The sequence below is a fragment of the Rhinopithecus roxellana genome, chromosome 5, assembly GCF_007565055.1.
Source record: "Rhinopithecus roxellana isolate Shanxi Qingling chromosome 5, ASM756505v1, whole genome shotgun sequence".
In the NCBI taxonomy this organism is placed as follows: Eukaryota; Metazoa; Chordata; class Mammalia; order Primates; family Cercopithecidae; genus Rhinopithecus; species Rhinopithecus roxellana.
In genome coordinates this window covers 133,003,483-133,028,556 of record NC_044553.1, presented here as the reverse complement: position 1 = coordinate 133,028,556, position 25,074 = coordinate 133,003,483, and the positions used below count along the sequence as shown (strand labels likewise).

At 45.6% G+C, this 25,074-nt stretch overlaps 1 protein-coding gene across 1 annotated transcript; it reads right to left on the bottom strand.

Annotated features, from left to right (window-relative positions):
* DLST (dihydrolipoamide S-succinyltransferase) lies at positions 1–23,702 on the bottom strand. Its single transcript, XM_010382649.2, has 15 exons — positions 23,585–23,702; positions 22,950–22,983; positions 19,279–19,327; positions 15,804–15,859; positions 15,608–15,682; positions 15,027–15,082; positions 13,818–13,929; positions 11,652–11,804; positions 11,213–11,289; positions 10,230–10,327; positions 5,474–5,604; positions 3,744–3,817; positions 3,370–3,453; positions 2,513–2,680; positions 1–1,561 (listed from the first exon to the last, which is right to left on the bottom strand). Exons 1-15 carry the CDS (start codon positions 23,645–23,647, stop codon positions 1,427–1,429), a joined length of 1,365 nt encoding a protein of 454 aa, XP_010380951.1. The 5' UTR covers positions 23,648–23,702; the 3' UTR covers positions 1–1,426.
* Between the last annotated feature and the right edge of the window lie 1,372 nt (positions 23,703–25,074).

The window sequence follows — 25,074 nt, the reverse complement described above, 5'->3', positions numbered from 1 at the left end:
CCTGCTTGAGAACATCTGCCCTTTAATTTGCATTTAAAATCAGTTTCTTTAAATACTTTAGTTACAAGTTCTGAATAGTGAAGACAGAGTAGTAGATGCTGCAGGCACTCAGTATTGGCTCCCACCCCTTCCCCCCTCCCCCACCCCCAGGCCTCACTTCTTGGCTCAAGATACAAAAGGGCACTCTCTACTGGCCCTGGTGTCAAATGTCAGCAGTCTCAGGCCTGGATGCGGTTGGATACAAAGCCATGAATCCCAGTAGCTTTCACTCGCATTTAACCATGCTCCAAGGAATTCCAATGATTGTGCCCAGATCCACGGGCAACACACCGTAGAAATGACCTCATCCATTTCACTACTATGTACTAACACCCTCAGGGTGGTTTCCTACCCCAGTCCATGTCCTCCAGATCTGTGTCCTGCAGAGGAAGAGACAAGGCCCCACTATAACGCAGGAAGGAATAAGAACTGCCTCCTCAGCCCATGTGCTTACAGCAACGTCATTGAAAAGCTCAAGTCAATCTGAGTCAGTCTAGAGGAGACCTCCCTTCCCTAGTCTCTACCAGGCTCCGGCCCTTCCTCGGGACCACGCTAGGTCCCACTGCCATGATGTGCTAGAATCTGCTCTAAGTAAGAACAAGGTGCTAGAATGAGGCCCAGCAACCAGGAAAGGGTTTGGAAAGGGTTGCTACAGCCCCATCTGTGTCAGATTGTGCCAAGGCGAGTCTTCCTGGTGTAAGCCTATGATGGAGAGCGTCCGCCCGGGCTCTCCTATGGTGATTACAACATGTGACCTCAGGGGACCTCTGCCCTCTCCTCCCACTCACACACCCAGATCCCCTGGCCTGTGCTTCCTGGAAGAGGTAGAAGAGGCATCTTGAAGTCAATGACAACGGAGAATGAAGGTGCCACTGAAGAAGCAAAGCAGCACCTCTTTGCCTGTGTTCAATCCCTCCACACAAGTGGAATCAAGGGAGAATGTGCACAGCCAGGACAGAGGCTGCTCTGAGCTTGGGAGGCACAGCACCTCCTAAACATCTCTGCAGAACAAACTTTCAAACTTAATAACATGGTCCCCGGGGGTTTCTCTATAGTATACCAGCACTAGGGAGAAGCAAAATCATCTCTGCGGAGGGTTGATGGAAGAAAGGCAGGAATATGGATGAGCATCCATTAAGGCTCTCTCTCTCAAGCCTAAGGAATTACGATATTCGAGAGTATGAGACAGGTGCAGAGAGGGAGAGAGCCTGGCAGGAACACCAAGAAAAGACCTGTGACTGCTGGTTACATAGTGCTCTGCTTCCTTGCTTGAGGCCAACAGCATGTGCCTGCCTGTCACCAGGCTAACCCAGGACCCATGACGGGACAGGGAGAAGACTGATTTTCAGTTCCTGCATGATCAATTTATAGGGTGTGTGGCTTCCTCCTAAAGATCCAGGAGGAGGACTCTGGGATCCTCTACCGCTGCCTTGATTTTGCGGAGGAAAGTCACAGCCTCTCTGCCGTCAATCAGCCGGTGGTCGTAGGTCAGTGCCACGTACATCATGGGCCGCACCTCCACCTACAGAGAGGAAAGGTCAATAGGTTTGTCCCCAGCAAGCCACAGCCAGCCTTGCTGAAGGAGATTCAGCACGGCCCATAAGAAAGTTCCTATTTCCAGAGCCTTTCCTATTGATGTTGCCTCTGCATATTTACAGTATTTTCAAAGACCAGGCCTTACCCTCAGTGCAAAGCTTCCCCACTCAGAAACAAAGTTTGCCAAGAAAACTGTCCTCTCACAACTGTCTTTTATTTTTTAAAAACATACACTGCCCTCTAATGCATCTGCTGCCTACAAGGAAAGTTTTCCCTTCAGTTCTGGCTGCCTGTACTTGCTTCTCTGGGGTTAGAATTAAAAAAAAAAAAAAAATTAAGCTGGGGTCTACAAATTCTGGAATTATATGTGTAGTTGGGTGTGTGGGCATTTTCCAGGAAGAGCTACGGATTTTGGTTTCACACAGGATTCAGTAACCCAAAAGGATTCTAAACACAGGAGTTCCCAGAAAGCTTTTTGATATCAACATATCTTCTAAGGGCCAGCTCAAGCCCCTTTAATACTTAATTCTCTGAACTCCCGGGAAACTTCCAAGCTTTATCATACAACTTGCCAGCTCGTAGACTGACATGCATAAATGTCATCTGTTTCCCAGGGGCAAGGGACCACGTCTCCAACTATATCTCCCACTCCATAGAAGCAAACAAGCCTTCTCAGCTCAGTGGTTCTCAAACTTGAATATGTATCAGGATCATCTGCACTTCCTAAGTCTGGGATGGGGTCTAAGAATATGCATCTCTAACAAGGTCCCAGATGATGCTGATCCAGACCACAATTTGATAATCAGTGCCTTAGCTATTAGAAACTAAGAAATGGAACTTAGGCCTGAAATTATAGTTAATGTTTTGCAATTAGCATTTAGTTGGATTTCCCCTTCATCAAGACCTAGCCACTAGGACCCTAGAAGTGAGTTCCTACCTTGCCTCCTACAGCCACTGGCCTGTCAAAGATGGCATGCATCCCCAGGATGGCAGACTGAGGGGGGTTAATAATGGGTGTTCCAAAGAGCGAGCCAAAAACGCCTCCATTGCTAATGGTGAAGGTACCGCCATCCATATCTTCAATGGCAAGTTCATTCTTTCGGGCCTAAAAACAGATTTCGTAATTGAAATATTAAGCCAACCCAGCTTCCTTCATCTAAAGTCAGTCCATAATCCCAGCACTTTGGGAGGCTGACGCAGGAGGACTGCTTGAGGCCAGTTCAAGGTCAACCTGGGCAACATAGTGAGACCCCACCTCTACAAAAAACTTTATTAGCTAGGCGTGGTGGTGCACACCTGTAGTCCCAGCTACTCAGGAAGCTGAGGCAGGAGAATCGCTTGAGCCCAGGAGTGCAAGGCTGCAGTAAGCTATGACGCGACCACTCTGCTCCAGCCTGGGCAACACAGTGAGACCCTGCCTCTAAAAACAAAAAAAGCGAAGGAAGTCCAGAAAGCTTGTATCATGAGACTGATGGCACAAGTGCCAGCTTCCGTGTGACAGTTGTCCGGCTGAGGTGTCTATGACCAGGGCTCCACCAGAGAAAAGGCACAACTTCATAGAGCTGAAGACTTCAAAGAAGATCTTTTCTAGCAGGTCTCATCTGATGAGATTTCAGTTACCAGAGCGCGGTGAACTCCACCAGATAGATAAAATACTTAGCTCTCATGGGCCACTGCTTTTCTCAGGGGCTATGCACTTGACGTTCCATGAGCACTGCTCGCTGGCGAGCCCAGCCTTCCGAAGGCTCTCTTCCCTCGCCTGCTCAGTAGCTTGTATACATCTTTCTACTTTACCTTCTCTCCCAGTTCAGTGATGGTCCGTTCAATATCTGCATAATTCATAGCTTCCACATTCCTGATGACTGGAACCACCAGACCCTGAAGAGGGTGAAGAGCTGTTTTCAGTTGCAAATTAACATTACCTTTTATAGTTACAACTCCCTTGATTCAACCAGTGGTATCCCCTCCCTAGAATACCTTCATTACTCAATGTGATTAACAGAAAGTCTTAAGATAAAAGAATGTGGCATGGTTTAAAAGAAAAAAAGTTACTAACTCCTTCCTAAAAATACAGAATTAAAGAAATGATTTCTCTTGTGTGATCTCCTTCTTCACACAGATAAGGTGAGGGTCTAAGACCAGCGTTCCCATCTCCTGCCCCAACATACCCGTGGGGTGGCCACTGCAACACTGATGTCAATATAATCCCTATACACCACCTCTTTGGTTGTATCGTCAATCACTATGAGAGAGAAAATACATGTTACACACAACTCCCCAGGCAGGCCAAGGCTAATGAGGTAATATCTGCATTAACAGAGTAAAAATCTGCAGAGCTTGATACAGTGTGGGCGGACCAACCACCATGAACACCATAGCATTATGCAAGGCAGCTGGCATTCCACTTACTCCATCCCAACCAAGCGTAGTATCTCCCAAGTCCCCTGACTGAGCCTGGGCAGAGGAGCATCCATTTCTTTGGCAGCCCTAAGAAGGGCTCAACACACTGGCTTACATAGGATAGGTATGCACTAAATTCTCGTTAAGTAGCTCTATTCAAGCTCTCCCTTTGCAGAGAATGACTAAGGTTAACAAATGTTCCAAAAAAGGGCAAATTTGGAAAGGAAAAGGGGTACAGAGATGCTACACATTCTCTGCTTCCGACTCTCAACAAGAGGAAGGGGGGAGATCCAAGAGTAAGCGGGGTGATCTGGCTTTGAAATATGCTACCTTGAGAGATGGCAAACCAGCATCTGAAAATGTACACCTAGCACTAAGGGGAAAATAAAGGCTTGGGAATCATTTCCACAGAAAGTCCACATTGTATTGTTAGATAAGACATCCAGAGGAGGCCGGGCGCGGTGGCTCAAGCCTGTAATCCCAGCACTTTGGGAGGCCGAGACGGGTGGATCACGAGGTCAGGAGATCGAGAGCATCCTGGCTAACACGGTGAAACCCCGTCTCTACTAAAAAAAAAATACAAAAAACTAGCCGGGCGAGGTGGCGGGCGCCTGTAGTCCCAGTTACTCGGGAGGCTGAGGCAGGAGAATGGCGTAAACCCGGGAGGCGGAGCTTGCATGTAACGTGAAAAAGAGGCCACGAGAACTTTTGAGAGCCGCCTACATGTGTGGGTAAGCAGAAGGGGCCCACTGAAAAAGACAGCATCAGTCAGGGAGGCATAAGAAGAATGGGAAAAACAAGAAGGTATATATATGGGCAAAACAAAGATGGCCTTCTACCTCCTTAGAGCACACTATTCAACAGGAGGGACTAGGGCTTCTGCTTCTAGACCTTTAGGGCCCCTGACATTGCTGAGGATGGCAAAAGTATCACTGCCCCCTCTCCCATCTCCCAAGGAACAGAGAAGTGTGTCAACAGGAAAGCAAAGTGCTTGTTAGGTCCACACTACAATGACATAGGTGAGTAAAAAGGAAAGAAAACGAGCACCAAGTCCATGAAAGAGAGGCCAAGCCCAAGCTCCCAGTGAGGCCCATCGACCTGAGATCGAAGGTCAGCCAGGAGCCTACACCAAGTGTGGAAGTCAGGCCCCAAGGTAACAGGGCCTGTGGAGCTGGGGAAGGGGAGGAAGCCAGAACACGAGCTTCCACCTTGACAGGAGACAGCCTGGAGAGCTGGGCTATCCCAGAACTGCCTGCTGCCTGAGCAGCTGCCAAGCAGTACGCTGGGAAGAGAAACTGTCCTGCCCAGCTGGTGGGGAGAAAGTAATCATGATGCTGCTTCAAGGAAGTGAACCAATAAATCCCTGGGGAAGATACTCATATTTCTATAGGTAGCAAATAAAAAGCCTTGGTCTGTTGATCCTCTGCATGTGGGAGCAGGTCTGTGCTCATACACCTACCTCCCAGGACCTCTCCAATTCCGGCCACAAGCAACTCACCTGCATTTACAACAGGCTGTTCCTGCAAGGCAAAGGCTGAGGCCTTCACAAATGCCGACATGAAGCCTAGTTTGAGGTTATGTTTCTTCAAAAACGCCTCTTTGTGCCGAGCCCTCATCTCCTGGATGTTACTGTGAAAACATTACAAAACAAACTGACCACAAAGCCTGTATTTTGACTTTCACACAGGTTTCTCACTCCATATACACAATCAGGTGAGAGCTTTTCCCTCACTCTGGACCATTACCTTAGTTCAAGTTTTGAAATAGTCTACCTGAGGTTAACACAGTAACTCTGTTCTTTTTTTTTTTTTTTTTTTTTTTTGAGACGGAGTCTTGCTCTGTCACCTAGGCTGGAGTGCAGTGGCCAGATCTCAGCTCACTGCAAGCTCCGCCTCCCAGGTTCACGCCATTCTCCTGCCTCAGCCTCCCGAGTAGCTGGGACTACAGGCGCCGCCACCTCGCCCGGCTAGTTTTTTGTATTTTTAGTAGAGACGGGGTTTCACTGTGTTAGCCAGGATGGTTTCGATCTCCTGACCTCGTGATCCGCCCGTCTCGGCCTCCCAAAGTGCTGGGATTACAGGCTTGAGCCACCGCGCCCGGCCAGTAACTCTGTTCTTTTACAAAGAAATATAAAGGAATCAGGCCCAATCTGTCTTTAAGGTGGGTTGAGCTCTTTACAGGGCTCCTTCATGGTCTAGAAGTCAGATTTCAGTGACACATCATATGAACAAGAGATCACACAGCACACCAACATCCTTCCCCTGAATAACTGAGCTATCCATCTTGAAAAAAAAAAATGTTTTAAAGTATAAACAAAATCTACAAAATAAGCAATATTCTTTTTATTTATTGTTAGAATACAAAAAAAAAACCCCACCAAATCTGAGTGTAACTCCCATGTGATACTCCTCCTATCTCTTGATTAGTGGAGACTAAAATAAACACTTCACGGGTACATGAGGCTCCATGTGGGAAAAAGCAGTCATGGCTATGCACGGAAGGGTATAACCCAGTGTTCTTTCAGACTCATGGAAAGTCATATTCATTCTTCATCTTTCCAGAGTTAGCAGTTCCATCCACTTATTCTTTCAAACAGGCACTAACACCTACTACATGTGAGGGTCAGGGCCAGGCACCAAGATACAAAGCTAATTAAGACATAGCTCTTGCCCTTAAGATTAGTTTAATGGCTGTGATTTCTTGGTATTTAGAAAAGTGGCCACCTGTGGTTTAGGCTGCTCCCCTTCAGATGAAGCGGCAAGTCTTCTGAAAAGCCTTTACAACATGAACAGGCTTTATTCTTTTGGGACTGGTTTTTTTCAAAGACACATTGCAGAGTTAGTGGGAAATGGCTTTCCCATCACTTTGCTGCAGAAACCTCAGTATTTATTGGAATGCAATAATGCAGTTCTACGATGAAAATTGAATTTAACTTTATCTCAGGGCCAAATGCTCAGTTCTCCCTTTCTCCCTCTAATGGCCTAATTAGACATTAGCATGAAAGGTAAGATGTGGTACAATTTTAACAGCCCCCTTCAAATCTTTTGTTTTTGAAAAAGGAAGTTTTTCCAAGGGGGACTGATTGGGTTTAAAATGCTTGTTTTCCTGATTCTAACCTTATTTAGTGCTAGGATTACCACCCTAAACACATTACTGGTTCCCAAGACACAAGAGCTGCAGAAGAGGGAAAGAGATGTGATAAACATCTCTGCTCTCAAACCTGCCCAAACGTTATTGTCTGGTCATTAAGTAGTTTCTATTTCAGAGCTCTGCCCTTGGAGGCAAAGGCTGGGACAATAGGGGAAGGGAGAAGGTCTCAGAAAGGTCCCTTATGGGTTAGCTGATCAGCAGAAGACCCAAAGGGCACTCGATCTAAACCAAATTAGGCTGCAGCAAGACTGCAAGCCATTGTTAAGTGACACCTTGATTAGCTGCTGAAAGGAGATCCAGCTATTATGTATGCTTACTTTCCAATCAAAGCTGTTGGGCCAACTGCATCTTTCAGGGCCACAAATATTTACATGTTTTGTCTTAAGAAATCGGGTAGAATTTCAAAGTCCAATTCAATTTGTGTACAATTTGGCCCTAATGCACTGAAACATAAGCTGCAGCCTTTGTGATTCATTAGTCAAGGTCCTTCCCCTACATCCTATGAACGAGAGAGAAATCTTTGGCTTGAATGTCATCCAGTCTCTTCAGAAAGTTTCCCAATAGAATGGATGACATCTAGTAAAACAGGTCACAGAGCCCTACTCTAAACAATGCCACAGCACACTATCAAGAAAATACTCCCTTCTCCCTATTTTTCAAACTCTTTCCAAAGAAAAGCAAATTTCTCTAATGAAAAGTAGATTTGAAGACTAAACCCTCAGGACAAAAAGAAACAAAGAGATGACCTGAGACTTGATTTGCTTCCTGACTTAAATATAAACTCCTACCCTGGCATTCAAAACATTCTAAAATAAGGATCCAACCTTCTTTACCATTCTTTGCTATACATAATCCTCACAACAGAAATTATTTTTGACAATTTCTCAAATGTGTCTTCTACTTTCCCATCTCATGGTCTACACTGTTAACATCGTCTGGAATGACCTTTCTCCACAAGGCTGACAAAATGCTAGCCATTCTTGAAGACCTGTTTAAAAATTCTTTTCTGGCCAGGCATGGTGGCTCATGCCAATAATCCCAGTGGGAGACCAAGGCAGGAGGATGGCCTGACCCTAGAAGTTCAGGAGACCAGCCTGGGCAACATAGCAAGATCTTGTCTCTACAAAAACTAAAAACATTGGCCAAGCCTGGTGGCACACGCCTGTGTTCCCAGTGGTCCCAGTCATTTGGGAGGCTGAGGCAGGAGGATCACTTGAGCCTCCCAAGTCCACACCACCATACCTAATTTTTTTTTTTTTTTTTGAGCTAGTCTCTTCTGTTGCCCAGGTTGGAGTGCAGTGGCACAATCTCTGCCACTGCAACCTCCTCCTGGGTTCAAGCAATTCTCGTGCCTCAGCCTTCCCATTAGCTGGGATTATAGGCATGTGCCACCATGCCTGGGTAATTTCTGTATTTTTACTAGAGGCAGAGTTTCACCATGTTGGCCAGGCTGGTCTCGAACTCCTGGCCTGGCCTCATGTGATCCAACCACCTTAGCCTCCCAAAGTGTTGGGATTACAAGTGCGAGCCACTGCACCCAGCCCTCACTTGGCTAATTTTAAAATTTTATGTAGAGACAGTCTCGCTATGTTGCCCAGGCTGGTTTCCAACTCCTAAGCTCAAGCGATCCTCCTTCCTTGCCCTCCCAGAGCTCTGGGATTACAGGCACGAGCCATGGCGCCCAGTCTATAACCCCACTGAATTCCACAGTACAGTACTCTGTATACAGTACACACTCAAAACATGTTTGTCAAATTTCTCTTCCTGACAGTGCTGATACCTGAACACATCAAAATCTTGAAGAAAACAGGTGAGTCAACAATTAGCTCACTATAGAAATTGGCATACCCAGTGAATTAGTACCTTTGGTTAACATTCTAAGGTTATTTAAAAACACAACTTGTTTTCCATTTCACTATCAAAACTGGGTAAAATGAAAGACAAGCCTAGCCTATCTTTGCCTTTTCATCTACCCAATTCTGAATCACTTAGGAAAACATGTAAGGAGCAACCCCTGTGTGAAAGAAGTAGGGTGTGGTGCCCGGGCTCTTGGCATGCTGTCAAGGCTTCTCCACCCCGAGTGGGAGACCTTTGCATAAACCACGTTGGCCTGGTTGTCCCATCTCTGTTTGGCAACCTGACACTAGTCAGTGTGTACAACTATGACTACTCTCATTTATCAGAAATCACAAGATTCAGGTTTAAAAGTCTAAAATGCTAAGTTGTTGGGTTTTTCTTGAGACAGGGCCTCAGTCTGTCACCCAGGCTGGGGTGCAGTGGCATGATCTCAGCCCACTGTACCCTCAACCTCCTGGGCTCAAATGATCCTCCCATCTCAGCCTCCCAAGTAGCTGGGGCTACAGGTGTGCACCACCACACCTGGCTAATTTTTGTATTTTTTGTCGAGGTGGGGTTTCACCTTGTTACCCAGCTGGTCTTGAACTCCTGGACTCAAGCAATCTGCCTGCCTTGCCCTCCCAAAGTGCCAGGATTATAGGTGTGAGCCACTACACCTAGCCAAGGCTAAGGTTAAGATCATGGAGAAGGCAGGCATAGTATCAGGAAAGCCAATTAGAGAAGAAGCCAGTGGGTTGCTCTGTGAAAGTTAACAATAAACAGGCCGGGCGCAGTGGCTCACAACTGTAATCCCAGCACTTTGGGAGGCCAAGGCGGGTGGATCACGAGGTTAGGAGATCGAGACTATCCTGGCTAACATGGTGAAATCCTGTCTCTACTAAAAATATATAAAATATATAAAAAAATATAAAAAATTAGCCGGGCGTGGTGGCGGGCGCCTGTAGTCCCAGCTACTCAGGAGGCTGAGGCAGGACAATGGTGTGAACCCAGACAATGGCGTGAACCTGGGAGGTGGAGCTTGCAGTGAGACAAGATCGCCCCACTGCACTCTAGCCTGGGAGACAGCGAGACTCCGTCTCAAAAAACAAAACAACAACAAAAAAAACAATAAACAAAGCAAAGAGATACCTCTTCCCTGACAAGTTAGTTTTAGAATCAGCACTAGATAAGGAGATAAGGACAGGGGCAAGTTCAAGTGTTCTCTAACAAAAAAGGGCTTAGGGGATAAGAGGGGCTAGAGACACTACCTCATGTCAATCTCGTTAAAAGTTGTCAGCATTGCACATGTATTCTGGGCCTCCTTCAGACGCTGAGCGATGCGCTGCCGCATCCTGTTCATTTTCTCCTGAAAGCGAGAGTGGAACAAGCATTGACAATCTGATCTCTCTGGGTCAAGCATTCCCCATGTAGTCAGAAAGAACATGGCTTGCCACGAGTGGATGGCCAAGGGCTATAGTATCTAAGTAAAACAAGAGCTCTAGGCTTCCCTTTCCTGTGGTGGCCCTTTCTCCTCCAAGCAAAAACATGCAAACACAGGCCAAAACTACTCACTCAGATGTGCCTGAAGCTTGACCAAGAATGAAGGCTCAGAAACGGTGATTTAAAAACCAAAACCAATTTATGAAAGAATGTAGTGTAGTCTAGCCAACATAAGAATCATAAGAAAAAGGGCACTTTCTATTGCTAAAGACTTGCATGACAATAGCTATTTGTGGAACGGAACCTCATAAGCAACAAACTTTTGAGGCTATCATATTTTTAGGAAGTATTCTCAGGCAGAGGAACCACACTCTTGACCATACTTCCTTGAGGTTTTATGTCTGCACCTGACAGCTATTGCTACTGAGTATTATCCCTTAGCTACAGCTACGTATCCCGGAAGTATAGGAATAGAGCTCACTAAACCACCTCTCGAAGTGTGTGACATCGTGGGAGGAAGGGGGTGAGTTACTAAGCTACCATCCCCTACAAATATTTAACTTACCCAAGGCTTTCAATGGTAGCATAATATAGCAGGAAAGCCACTGAACAAGCATTCAGAAGACCTCGGGTTCTAGTCCTATCATTCGATGGTGATGTGACTATGAAGAAGTTATATCCTAAACTCCCTTTGTCAAGGTTGAGGGAATGAGTTGCCAGCCATTCAAAGGTAGGCACCACCACACCCATACTCCACTAATCTCAACACTTCCCCCTGCCTTTTTCCTGGAAGTGGTCCGCAGAGGCTTACCCGATGTTCTGAACGCAGACCTTTGCCAGCTCCTGGCTCAGCTAGTGGTGGGGCAGCAGTGGGTTTCACTGCAGACACTGAAAATGAAGAGAGGATAAAGTGGCATCAGACAAAAAAGGAAACATCTACTAAGTTTGTGCCAGTGCTTTCATATGTACTGTTACTTAACCTTCAAGATATTCTGAGGTGTATTAGTATCACTCCAACTTCACAGATGAACAATCTGTTCAGATAAATTAAGTGACTAGCCTAAAGACACACAGCTAGTAACAGAAAGCTGAGATGCAAAACAGAACTTCGGATACAAAGTCTAGAATTCTTTCTACAAAGCAGTCAACCTGGCCTGTTCAGAACCATGATTAGTCTTAGAGTTTACCCTGTGAGGGAACATATTAGACGAGATGTTCTCCCACATGACACGTGGGAGTTGGAAGCCTACCAGGTTTGCTAGAAGGAGGTTGTGAGGGTGAGGGCACTGGTGGCATCTGAGTGGGTATGGGTGCTGCAGGGGGAGGAACTGGTGCTGCTGTAGGTTCTGCCTTTGGGGCTGCAGCAGCAGGAGCTTCGGCCGGTTTGGCCTTAGCAGGAGCAGCTGAAAAACAAGAAAAGTAGATGCCACTGGCACTATCTGAAATGGAAAGCAATCAAATCACAGCTACTAAGCCAAATTTAGTGGCAAAAACTCTAGCTCCAATCAAGTAACAAATGTCTACTGGGTATCTGCAATATGCAAGGCACTATGAGACACACACACAATGACATAAGGCACTATTCGCTATTCCTCAGGGTCCCTAAATGTCCATCAGATAACTGGCTCAATTTAGCTCCCTTCTCGATTTCACAGGTTTCTACTGAATAAATTCAGCAAGTACTTTCAAAGCACCTACCAAGCCCAAGAAAATGTAAACTTCCAAGAGAAAAAAAAAGTCTAGGCAATTTAAAATATTGAAATGCATACCTAAACGTATTTCTAATTACTGATATTCTCCATCCTCTATTCTAACATTATATATGCAAGACTACTACTAAAAAATAGGCTGGGTGCAGTTGCTCATGTCTGTAATCCCAGCAGTTTGGGAGGCCAAGGCAGGCGGATCACGAGGTCAACAGATCAAAACCATCCTGGCCAACATGGTGAAACCCCGTCCCTACTAATACAAAAATTAGCTGGACGTGGTGGCACGCACCTGTAGTCCCAGCTACTCAGCAGGCTGAGGCAAGAGAATCACTTGAACTCTGGAGGCAGAGGTTGCAGTGAGTCAAGATCAGGCCACTGCACTCCTGCCTGGGCAACAGAGCAAGACTCCATCTCAAAAAAAATAATAAATAAAAAAAAATAAAAAATAAAAATTCATCGAGGGCTAACTTAGGCTTAAGAAAGTGCTTCATCCAGGATGACGCATAAATCACTGAGGACAAGTAATAATCTCACAACTTTAAATGAAATGTTTGTTTCTATTTTTCTCCCATCTGGACATTACATCCAGGGATAGTGCTAAGACAAACTTCTGCAACAGGAGGACTACCCTTATTTCCTAGCCTTCTACCATATATGGTTTCTACTCTGAGCTTCTGGTCTTGCCTGATTAACCTCAATCATGTGGTCGATCTGCCTTATTAGTGTAACAATGAAAAAGAAATAGACATTTGTGACTCGTTGGTCTACGAGTATGATTCTCGCTTAGGAAAAAGAAATAGAGTTTTTAGTGGTTATGAAATTTCACTAAGAGTCAGATAAACAGTTATTAATCTCTAATCCTATCAGGTCTAGTACAAAGTATTTTGTTTCTCATTTCTTCCCAAAAGAAATACCAACCCTTCCTAGAGATATGAGAGAATAGATGTGAAAAGAAACAACACTGAATTCCCCATAATAGACAACGAGCAGGCCGGGCGCGGTGGCTCAAGCCTGTAATCCCAGCACTTTGGGAGGCCGAGACGGGCGGATCACAAGGTCAGGAGATCGAGACCATCCTGGCTAACACGGTGAAACCCCGTCTCTACTAAAAAAAATACAAAAAATTAGCCGGGCGAGATGGCGGGCGCCTGTAGTCCCAGCTACTCGGGAGGCTGAGGCAGGAGAATGGCGTGAACCCGGGAGGCGGAGCTTGTAGTGAGCTGAGATCCGGCCACTGCACTCCAGCCTGGGCGACAGAGCGAGACTCCGTCTCAAAAAAAAAAAAAAAAAAAAAAAAAAAAAAAAAATAGACAACGAGCATTTCCTTTGAGCATTACGTCAGCGCTCAAAAAGTTCTGAAGCATTTCAGATTTTGGATTTTCAGTTTTGGAGCATTTCAGATTTTGAGTTTTCAGATTAGGTATGCTCAATCTGTATATCTATAAGAAAAGGTTCAGTTTCTCAGCTCCTGCTAAGAAACACCCATGGAAAGAACAGAGTATAAGGTTTATTTTTTTAAAAATAAACTTTTCTTCTAGAATTTGACATTTAAAGTTCACACTATATATAAATTTACCCCTTATTCCCTCAACTAAGGGCAGCTGGAATGATAGAGTCTTTGACATATCAGGGAATTAGCACATTATGCTCAGTCCCAATCCCAAGAGGGAACACTGGAGACCTTGACCACCAGGAGAACTTCTTTACCACCAGTTTTCCTGAGTGTGAAAAGTGGAGTGCCTCCTTCGACTTTTCCCCCATCAGGTACCAAAAGAGCTTCAATCACGCCATTTGCTGGTGATGGAACCTGCACAGATGTCTGGAAGAGGAAGACAGATGGAGAAAGTCCAAATGTTTATCCAGCATTAGAAAATTAGCTGTATAGAATCTCCAATGAAGCCGGGCATGGTGGTTCATGCCTGTAGTCCCAGTACACTGGGAGGCTAAGGCAGGTGGATCACTTGAGGTCAGGAGTTCAAGACCAGCCTGGCCAACATGGTGAAACCCCATCTCTACTAAAAATTACAAAAATATAATCCCAGCTACTTGGGAGGCTGAGGCAGGAAAAATCGCTTGAACCTGGCAGGTGAAGCCAATATCGCGCCATTGTACTCCAGCCTGGGTGACAGAGCGAAACGCCATCTCAAAACAACAACAACAAAAACCTCCAATGAGTCACAAGAGTTGCCACACAATATATAAGGCCCTGCACACAAACACCTAAGGCCACAATTTCAGAGCAAGGGTGATGACAAGTCAACGCTATTGTGAAGATTCACTCTTTCTGTCCTTTCTCAGAAACATTCAGGCAATATTCAGTTAATAGGTTTCCAAGTGATACAGGAAAAACTGGAAACAGCTTACTTACCCTCCTCACCCCCTCACCACACACTACAAGACTAAAGCTACTAAATGAAGTACATAGTACACACACAGCAAACAATTGAAAGTTAAATGCAGGTCAGGCGCGGTGGCTCACACCTGTAATCCCAACACTTTGGGAGGCAGAGGCAGGCAGATCACCTGAGGTGAGGAGTTTGAGACCAGCCTGGCGAAACCCTGTCTCTACAAAAAGTACAAAAATTAGCTGGGTGTGGTGGCATGCGCCTATAATCCCAGCTACTAGGGAGGCTGAGGCAGGAGAATCGCTTGAACCCGGGAGGTGGAGGTTGCAGTGAGCTGAAATCAGGCCACTGCACTCCAGTCTGGGCAACAGAGCAAGACTCTGTCTCAGAAAAAAAAAAAAAAGGAAGTTAAATGTAAAAAGTTTTTTTTTTTAATTGAACGAATCCAATAATTTTACAACTGAGGTTAGAGCCAGTTAAAAATTATCTCTAAACAAGTTAAGTCCCTGTTTCTTTCATTAGGTTAACTAAGGGAAGCCCATGAAAAACTGGTAATATAAGATAAGCCTACCTTGTCAGTTTCAATCTCACAAACCACTTCATCTTCTGCAACGGTGTCTCCAACAGCTGAAAAGACAATCAAAGTCTACCTGTTAGCCGGGAGCCTCCAGTATGTTACAAGAACCCTTTCCTACAGGGCCAGCAGAAAGTACGTATGTAAAGAAAAGGGCAGAGCTATAAATTCTACAACTATCCTTGGGGGAGGGGAGAATTTTAGAAAGCACTTAAACTTAAGAAGTGAGAGGAGCCAGGCACAGTGGCTCACGCCAACACTTTGTGGCAGGCCAAGGCGGGCAGATCACCTGAGGTCAGGAGTTTGAGACCAGCCTGACCAACATGGTGAAACCCCATCTCTACTAAAAATACAAAAAACTTGGCCATGCGTGGTGGTGGGCACCCGTAATCCCAGCTACTCGGGAGGCTGAGGCAAGAGAATCACTTGAACCTGGGAGGTGGAGGCTGCAGTGAGCCGAGATCATACCACTGCACTCCAGGCTGGGAACAGAGTGAGACTCTGTCTCCAAAAAAAAAAAAAAAAAAAAAAAAAAAAAAGAGAGAGAAAAAAGAGAGAAAAAAAGAACTAAATCTCACCTTTCTCCCACCTGACATCTCCCTCTGTGACAGACTCTGCAAATGCTGGGGTTTTGACTGTAACCAAGTCATCCTCTAGGAAAAATGCAAAAAAGAAAATCACAAGTAGTTCATTTTTCATTATTTTTCTTTAATTAAACTCAATAAATTGTTGCTTTTCCCATAAAATTCCATTCCCAAGAAGGCAGGTACTTACTGCATACAGCTGTAGTTCTGAAGAAGCGAACACTGAAGACACTGTTGTTGTTAATGCTACAAAAGAAACGGACGTTAACTCCTTTAGCAGGTGAACCACTCACACTTTAGTTAAGGCCCCATGGGTCACCTTTCCCTTAAACAGTGACTCTTGACCAGGGGTGTCCATCAGTGTCACTTTGGGGAGGAACTTTTTCAAAGTTCACATGTCTAGGCCTCTCCCCCAGGGATTCTGACTCAGCAGGTCTGAAGTAGAGCCTAATGACCCAGGTACCTTAGACAGTGAGCTCCCCAAGTATGCCCAGGCCCCTGTGTTGCAATGCAATGCCAGCTCTCACAAAACAGACTTACATTTGGTTCTTTAAAGAAAAAATAAGCACCTTGGTCCTTTGTAGACCAAAAGGACTTAGAATCTTGATTTGGTGTTTTGTTTTTTTAAGACTTGCTCTGTCACCCAAGCTAGAGTGCAGTGGCATGATAATAGTTCACTGTAACCTCGAACTCCTGGACTTAAGGGATCCTCCCACCTCTGCCTCCCAAGTAACTGGGACTACAGGCACATGTCACCCAGCTAATTTTTTTAAATTACTCTTTGTAGACTATGGACTTCATTGCCCAGATGGGTCTCCAAGATCCTGCCCAAAGCACTGGGATTACAAGAGTGAGTCACCATGTCCAGCCAGGTCTCTTTCTTAACTAAATCCAGGATAGATATATGGCTTGCCCAGGGTACAAGCCATTGTGCAAGGTATAATGGAATTTCTGCCTTCAAGATAACAGATTCAGATCAGATAAGGCAGCAAGATTAACAAGGCTATCTTGGGAGTAAAACAAGGTGTTATGCCAAAAAAAAAAAAAACAACAAAAAACCCAAAAACAAAAAAACCACACACAAACTCCATATGGTATCTCCTACTCGGTTCTCTTGCTAGAAAGCAGCACATCAATACATTCTGGACTCATTCAAAACGAACCTCAAAGACCAAGGCATTTACTAATATGGCCTTTACAGTAAATAACAGAAACTGGAGAATGAACTCACCCTGTATGCACAAAGCCATTAACAGTGGTTACCTCTGAGGAGTGAGAGATGTAGACATACATGGTATCTCTGGTTATGTGTTGCACACTTACACCATTTGGGAGAAAGATTTGGATTGATGGGGACTTTCACTTTTTACACTTCAGGATTGTTTGAATATTCTACAACAAGCATTTTTATAATAGAAAAGTAAAATAGATTTAAGTTGCCTTTAGGTATTTTTACTTTCATAACGTCAAAATAACTGTAAGATCTATGTATAACCAAGAAAAAAATGAAGATATTTAAAAACTACAGAATACAAAATGTTCTACATATAGTTTGTAACCATGTAAAGTACATGCCTACAGGCAAGAACTAACAGGTAACATGCAAGTGCAGAGACTGCTCTGCAAGTCATCCAGGAACCCAGAGCAGTGGCCACCACTACCAAGAGGCATTCGGGGGGCTAGAGAACAAGGATAAAAAAGTCTTCTCATGGACACCCTTTTTACTTTTTGAATTTTTAACCATGTAAATATAATACTATTAAGTAAAAACATAAAACCAAAAATTGTTTTACAATAAAAGATTTCTTAAATAAAGTGGGTACCTTATTCACAGAAAAGGCACAACACACACAAAGATACTGGAATAGGGTGACATGATTGGGGTGATCCCACACACAGTTCACTTTTTCCTCATTATTTACTTTCAAATATTTAGTGTATTTATGGTAGAGATTCATGATTGTCCCAATTTTCATTTAATTGCAGATGAGTAATACATTTTGAATATCTAAATAACTAGATGTTCACTGCAGAATATTAGAAATAGCAAAAAGAATACTTACAATGGGATCATACCACACAGTAGAAAATGAAATCATTTTGTAACCTGCTTTTTCCCACTTTTCATAGTGTGAACATGTGAACGTGCTACAGTTTAGCCAATCCCTTGCTCTTTGCCATTTTGAGATAAATCTGGTTATACCAGTTCTTTAGTATAGATTCCTAGAGATGGAATTGCTAGACGAAAAGGTACACACAGGCCAGGCCATGGCTCACACCTGTAATCCCAGCACTTTGGGAGGCTGAGGTGGGCGGATCACCTGATGTCAGGAGTTAAAGACCGGCCTGGCCAACATGGTGAAACCCCGTCTCTAGTAAAAATACAAAAATTAGCCAGGTGTGGTGGCGTGCGCCTGTAATCCCAGCTACCCAAGAGGCTGAGGCAGAATTGCTGGAATCCAAGAGGCAGAGGCTGCAGTGAGCCGAGATCGCACCACTGCTCTCCAGCCTGGGCGATAGAGCAAGACTCCGTCTCAAAAAAAAAAAAAAAAAAAAAAAAAAGAGAGAGAGAAAAAAAGGTACACACATTCAAAGACTTATAACTATCAAATTGTCCACCAAAATAACACAGGAATTCATATTTCTAGTACTGAGTGCAACATTTACTCAATTTAAAAAAACCAGCCAGGCACCGCAGCTCATGCCTGTATCCTCCACTTTGGGAGGCTAAAGCAAGTGGATGGATTGCTTGAGCCCAGGAGTTTGACACCAGCCCGGTTATCATGGCGAAACAATCCCATCTCTACAAAACATACAAAAATCAGCCGGGCATGGTGGCACGTGCCTGTAGTCTCAGCTACTCAGGAGGCTGAGGTGAAAGGATCTCTTGAGCCCAGGAGGCTGAGGATGCAGTGAGCCAAGATCAGGCTACTGCACTCCAGCCAAAGTGGCAGAGCAAGATCCTGTCTCAAAACAAACAACAACAACAAAAACCCTCATTGTGATGTATAGTAAGAAGCTCATCCGCTGACCCCTTCACTTTGAGGATTCTCCCTGTAGAGAAAGCAACCTGACAGCTGTTGAACAGGTAAGTAGAGAGCATTCTCTTAGCATCACCACGAAAACATTTGGAATGCAAAGCAGCATTTAAGCAACATTCATACGCAGAAGTTAATCTGAAACACACAAGGGTGGCCTTTCTCCAAACTCTGCATTATGCAGTAACAGCATTCCCTCCAAACTAGTCAGTCCCAGGACTCAACCAGTTTTAAGCTTTTACTGTTTTTAAAAAATGCTACTGAGAGGATGCTCTCAATCTCCACAATAAATGTAACCTCGAGCCTTTCAGCTGCACTTACATTCAAATAGATTATCTAGGAGCACCCTTCTATATCCCATAGAAAGAGGGTTCCAACTTAACTTTCATTACAATCTAAACACCTGTGGAGAGCGGGCACACTCCTAGTTCAACACCTGACATGGAGCTGATGTTCAAGGAACATCACATGGGAAAAGTGAACATCGAGGTTAGTCTAAGGACTCAACATAATCACCTCAATTTCTAGGTCTGGAGGCCAGTGAAGAATTCAGATGGTCAAATTTAGAACTTTATGTCTTAATAAATAACCCGTGGCCACATGTCTGTACTCCCCAATGATACTTACACAACCTTCCTGCTGTTAGGGTAACCTGGTCCCTGGCATAAGGAGACCCCTGCAAGAAACAAAATAACTCTTAACCAACAACTCTTATCTCAAAAAGGATACATGCTGGGAATGGAAAAGAGGTCTGTTCACCCCCAACCCTGAGACAGAGTAGGATCAACGGCAACAGATATAATCTTTATCATAGAGTCCTGCTTCTCAAACTTTTCCAAAGTAGCCTTAGTGGCAGAGAGCAACTGGGTATGTGAGATTGAGTGGGAATGTGTTTGGTTGGGGAGGAAAGAGAAAAAAATTTGATGGCACAGCCCAAAGTAATTATATAATCTCATTTTCCTTAAAAAGTCAGAACTTTTCATTATTCCTGTATGTTTTCATAATAAAATGTCTCTACTTGCCAAGTCTTCAAATACAACTGAAGCCTGAGAAAGACAGGGGATGGCTTATACTATGACTATACATAACCCAATTTGAGAAGCAAGGAGGATATTTGGTACGGGTTTGGAAAGACTGGGTTGGAAATCTTATCACCCGAACCCTAGTAGTAAAGATTTGGCTACTTTAGGTTCAGGGTCTCCAGCTTCTCCTAGGACTGAGAGAATCATGTCCCCATCTTTCAGTGTATTGACTTCCCATGCCATTCTGAAGTCTTCCGCCCTGGTCACTCTCAACAACGTAAAAGCCGCTTTCTGCCCACCAGCTGTCCTTATCATAGTTAACTGCATGTCCCCAACTGATGACTATTAACTACAGCTGCCTCTTCTGAATTCTTTCTATCTTTTTTCTTTCAGATTAACAATTCTTTCTGAATCCTAGGCTCAAGAGACACCAAATGAGAGCTAGCTCTCTCTTATGCCCACTTCCTCACAAATAACCCAACACAGGTAAGCCAGTCACCTCTATGTCCAGCAGCCAATGACTACGCAGTGCAAATTTTAAGCATAGTATGTTCTTGAACTAGAATAGCTGGTGCCCCACACTGATTTTGGGAACCTGGAGTCTAATTCAGAGTTCATCCTACAGCACATTTCATTTGTACAGCACTTTAGGGTTTATAAAAAGCTTTCCCATAATGACCTTACTTTGATTTTCCAGTCTCACAACTCTCTGAAGTGGAACGACCATCTGCCATTATTCCCATTTCATATAAGTAGGGCTTCTGGAGGTTAAGGGACTAGCCCAAGGTGAATCCCTGAGCCTAAATGCAAATCCCCAAGTGCAAGGTGCTTTCCATTGTCCTGCCCACCTATAAAGTGGAGAAAATGTTCACTGAGATTGTTCAGGGTTCCCACTTGAAAAAAAAATATATATATATATATACACACACACACACATATATATATATATTTTTTGAGACGGAGTCTCGCTGTGTTGCCCAGGCTGGAGTGCAGTGGCCGGATCTCAGCTCACTGCAAGCTCTGCCTCCTGGGTTTATGCCATTCTCCTGCCCCAGCCTCCCGAGTAGCCGGGACTACGGGCGCCCGCCACCTCGCCCGGCTAGTTTTTTATATTTTTTAGTAGAGACAGGGTTTCACCGTGTTAGCCAGGATGGTCTCGATCTCCTGACCTCGTGATCCGCCTGCCTCGGCCTCCCAAAGTGCTGGGATTACAGGCTTGAGCCACCGCGCCCGGCGAAAAATGTATTTGTTATTGAGAGTCCACTACAAGCTGATATTGTGCTAGGTGCCTTATGTTCTCATAACTCAGGACAAAGTCCACACACTTTACATGATCCTGTACCGTCCAGCCCACTCTATCTTTCCTGCCAGACAGATTTCTTCCCATGTCTATCACTGGTCAAGCCTTTCCTGTCTGAAAACCTTTGCACAAGCAATTCTCTTTGCCTGGAATACATTTTCTTAGCTCTTTTATACTCAGGTCTCAGTTAAATGTCACTTCTTCAGGGAAGCCTTTACTGACATTTCCAACCCTCCCAAGCTGGGCTACATCATCCCACCCTCTCATCACACCCTTTATTCCTCTCTGGTAGTAACTACAATTTAATTATGCCCTTGTCGGAGCATAACTGTATACTTGCTCTCTCTCTCCAGCTAGCCCATAAAATCTCGAGGCTAGAGTCCATCTGTATCCCTGTTACCTAGAACAGTGGCTGGCATATAGTAAACACTCAATAAATGATCTGTTGAGTCCATGAGTAAATGAAAGCACGGTGGGTTAAGAGTTCAGGCTGGGTCAGGTAGACCTGGCTGGATCAACAGCTGGGTGTGTGACCATGGCCAAGGCTTTTAAGCTCTCGTCTTGGGTTATGCACTTGTAAAATAGAAAAAATACTTTTTACTGTTTTGTGATGATTAAAAAATCCACAGAAAGCAGTCATATAAATGCTTGGCACAAAGAAAGCCCACAAGATCAACTCATTCAACAAATACTTAGGCTAGGCATATAACAGAAAATAAGCTATGGATGACACTTTTTTTTTTTTTTTTTTTTTTTTTTTAGCTATTGGGATAAAATCTAAACTCCTTCAAGTCTCTATACCATCTTCTATCTCATGCCACTCTCTCCGTTAACCAAAATACTCTGGCCAAATCACCTTTTTTCCAGTTCTTAAGTTCTGCCAACCTCTTTGCTTCCTCAGGGTCTTTGTACATGCCATTCTCTTTCTCCTGGATTTCACTGGGTTAGCTCCGTCACATCCTGCTGGCCATAACTTTTTTTTTTTTTTTTTTTTTTTGAGACGGAGTCTCGCTCTGCCGCCCAGGCTGTAGTGCAGTGGCCAGATCTCAGCTCACTGCAAGCTCCGCCTCCCGGGTTCACGCCATTCTCCTGCCTCAGCCTCCGGAGTAGCTGGGACTACAGGCGCACGCCACCTCGCCCGGCTAGTTTTTTGTATTTTTTTAGTAGAGACGGGGTTTCACCGTATTAGCCAGGATGGTCTCGATCTCCTGACCTCGTGATCCGCTCGTCTCGGCCTCCCAAAGTGCTGGGATTACAGGCTTGAGCCGCCGCGCCCGGCCAACTTTTTTTTTTTAAGACAGAGTATCGCTCTGTTGCCCAGGCTGGAGCGCAATGGTGCGATCTCGGCTCACTGCAAGCTCCGCCCCTCGGGGTTCACACCATTCTCCTGCCTCAGCCTCCCGAGGAGCTGGGACTACAGGCGCCCGCCACCATGCCCGGCTAATTTTTTGTGTTTTTTAGTAGAGAGAGGGTTTCACCGTGTAAGCCAAGATGTCTCGATCTCCTGACCTCGTGATCCGCCCGCCTCGGCCTCCCAGAGTGCTGGTACTACAGGCGTGAGCCACCGCGCCCGGCCATGGCCATAACTTTTAAGTCACCTCCTCAGAAATTTCTGGGCTCTTCTGTCCACCCTCACACGTTTCCTTCTCAGCAGTCACAAAAATTTGCCTTTGTTCGCTTGTTTAGCAACTGACACTATCCAACTAGCCAAGGAGCTCCACGAGGGCAAGAACTGTACACTTCTGTATCCACTCCTGTATCCCTAGTGTCTAGCACAGTGCCTGACACAATAGAAACTCAACAACTACGAGCTAAATGAATAAACGATAGCTCATGATTATGTAGCATTGTGTCTCACTACTCTCTGAACCGAACTGTCTTTACGTATTACGACAAACACAGGCACTCCCGAGTTCCTCACAAACTGCTCTGTCCAGGAGCAGAGCATTTTAGGTGACGGCAAGGGCAGAACTTACCAGGCAGGGAACGTCTCCCTAGAGGGCAGTTCCCCTGTTGAGAAAGAAGACATTATCGACGTCACCCAAGATGAAAAAAAAAACAAAAAACAAAAAAAAAAACACCCAGCTTTTTCTTTGAAGTACACGCTCAAAGCTGTACCAGTGGTGGTGACAGGTGAATCTCGTAACTCCGAAGGTGAATGCAACACACCGTGCTGGCAGTTCCAATCAACACGCTGGGCCTGCCAAACTATCTCAACTTCCCAATGGGACTCACTAATACCCACTGATTTTAGCAGAGCAAGAGAAGACGGGCGCCGAATCCCGCCAGAGGACTCCGCCGCGCCTCCTCCCTAACTCTGAGTCGAGTAACTGGACGGGCGCGGCTCCCCAGCTCCAGAGCGGAGGGTGGGGTACAGCAGGAAACGTTCCCCGCGGGCTGCCTGGAGAAGGCAGGGGGCCGCTGGGCTCCGCAAAACGGTCCCGAGGGTAACCACGGCCCCGGGCCGCCCAGCCCGCGCGGCCTCCGCGTCCCAGTGCCCTTGGTGCCCGGTCTGGCCGGCGCGCCGCGCCGCGCCCCTGCCTTCCAGGCCTTCTGTCCGCCCGCCAACAGACTCCTCACCCGTCGGGGCCCCGGCTCGGCCAGACCGTACCTTCTGGAAGGCAGAAAGCGAGCGGCTGAACGCCCGGGACACACAGCGGGACCGCGACAGCATCGCGGCGGCGGAGCCGAGGGCGGGCGGACACCGGATATAGGGCCCGGCAACAACCGGAAGTGGGGCGGGCCGCAGTACCCGCTGCCCGACGAGGGGTGTTCGGAGCGAACCACTGGCAGGGGGTGGACGCACGGCTGCGCCCAGTTGCCCGCGCTGCAGCCCAGGAGTCCTGCTCTCTGGAGCAGGCAACCCTAAGGCGCTCTCGGGACCCTCTGCACTGCCTGTCAGCCTGAGATGGTTCTCCTGAAGGTGTCTACGACTGTCCCGCCACCAGATTGCCCCCGGAGTCAGGCCTCCCCCTACCCTTCCACAGAACTGGCTCTGAGCTTGGCGCCCTTCTCTTTCGGGACCCAATGGCACCGCGCCTTTCCTCCTCTGTACCTTGGGAAGAGAGCGAAGGAGAGGCACGGACTTTGAATTGAAACCTTGTCAGACATGCATGCCTGATCTTACACTTGTGTGGCCTCGGGCAGATGACATTGCCCCCCACCTCCAGCATCAGGTTCCTTAACTATTAAAAAAAACAAAGAAACAAAAAAGCACTTGTTACTTCCCTGTCTTCCTAACCCCGAGTCAAAGAAACAGAATCCCAGGAATTTCTAAAGGGCTCCCATTGCCTTTTTACGAGCCGCATATCTTCACCAACTATAGCCTTACTTCTCAACAGCTTCTGATTTTCCCCCTACGCAAATTCCAGCCAAACTAATTGTTCCCCATACATCTTGTGCATTTTGGAAGTTGTTCGTTTGTCACCCTATCCCTAGAATATAAACTCCCAGCTTTTTTTTTTTTTTTTTTTTTTTTTTTTTAAAGAAACCAGGTCATAGTTCACTGGAGCCTTGACACCCTGGGCTCAAGCGATCCCTCTGCCTCAGCCTCTGGAGTAGCTGGGACTACAGGTGCCACCATGCCAAGGTGACCTCCCCACTCTAAGTGTGCCATTCTTCCCGCTGACTTGAAGTGAAAGCACATAGCATGAGTATTCACCTTTAAGGCTCACTTCCTAATAAAAAAAGATGTTCTTTAAACCTCTGGCTGAATTAGTAACACATAAATGTACGAATGAAAAAATTAACCACTTGGTGCCTGTTCATGATGGTTTCTTTATCGGAAGCATTTTGCCTGGCCCTCAGGACCTTTATTTTTCTAATTAATTTATGTTTTAATATAAATTGAGACGGGATCTCACTATGTTGCCTCAAACTCCATCAGGACCTTTAAAGTGCCTTCACTCACCTGAACCCTGAAAGCACTGCCACTAGAATTCTGGAAGGATGAGCCAAAGTCCTAACTAGAAATAGAGAAAACACCTCTGCCCTGCTGCCACTCACAAGCGACTCCTCAGTAGCTTTCACCTGAATTATTTGAAAAGCTCCCTAAGCAGTTCTAAGCCTCCACTCTCGCTTTCTCTAGCCCATTATCCTTTG

Excerpts from the sequence above, each read along its gene's own strand:
- DLST (XM_010382649.2), bottom strand. The coding sequence starts at position 23,647 with ATGCTGTCGCGGTCCCGCTGTGTGTCCCGGGCGTTCAGCCGCTCGCTT. Across the intron at positions 13,930-15,026 it reads GTGAGATTGAAACTGACAAG|ACATCTGTGCAGGTTCCATC; the intron begins GTAGGCTTATCT and ends TTCCTCTTCCAG. Across the intron at positions 2,681-3,369 it reads TCACTGAACTGGGAGAGAAG|GCCCGAAAGAATGAACTTGC; the intron begins GTAAAGTAGAAA and ends ATCTGTTTTTAG.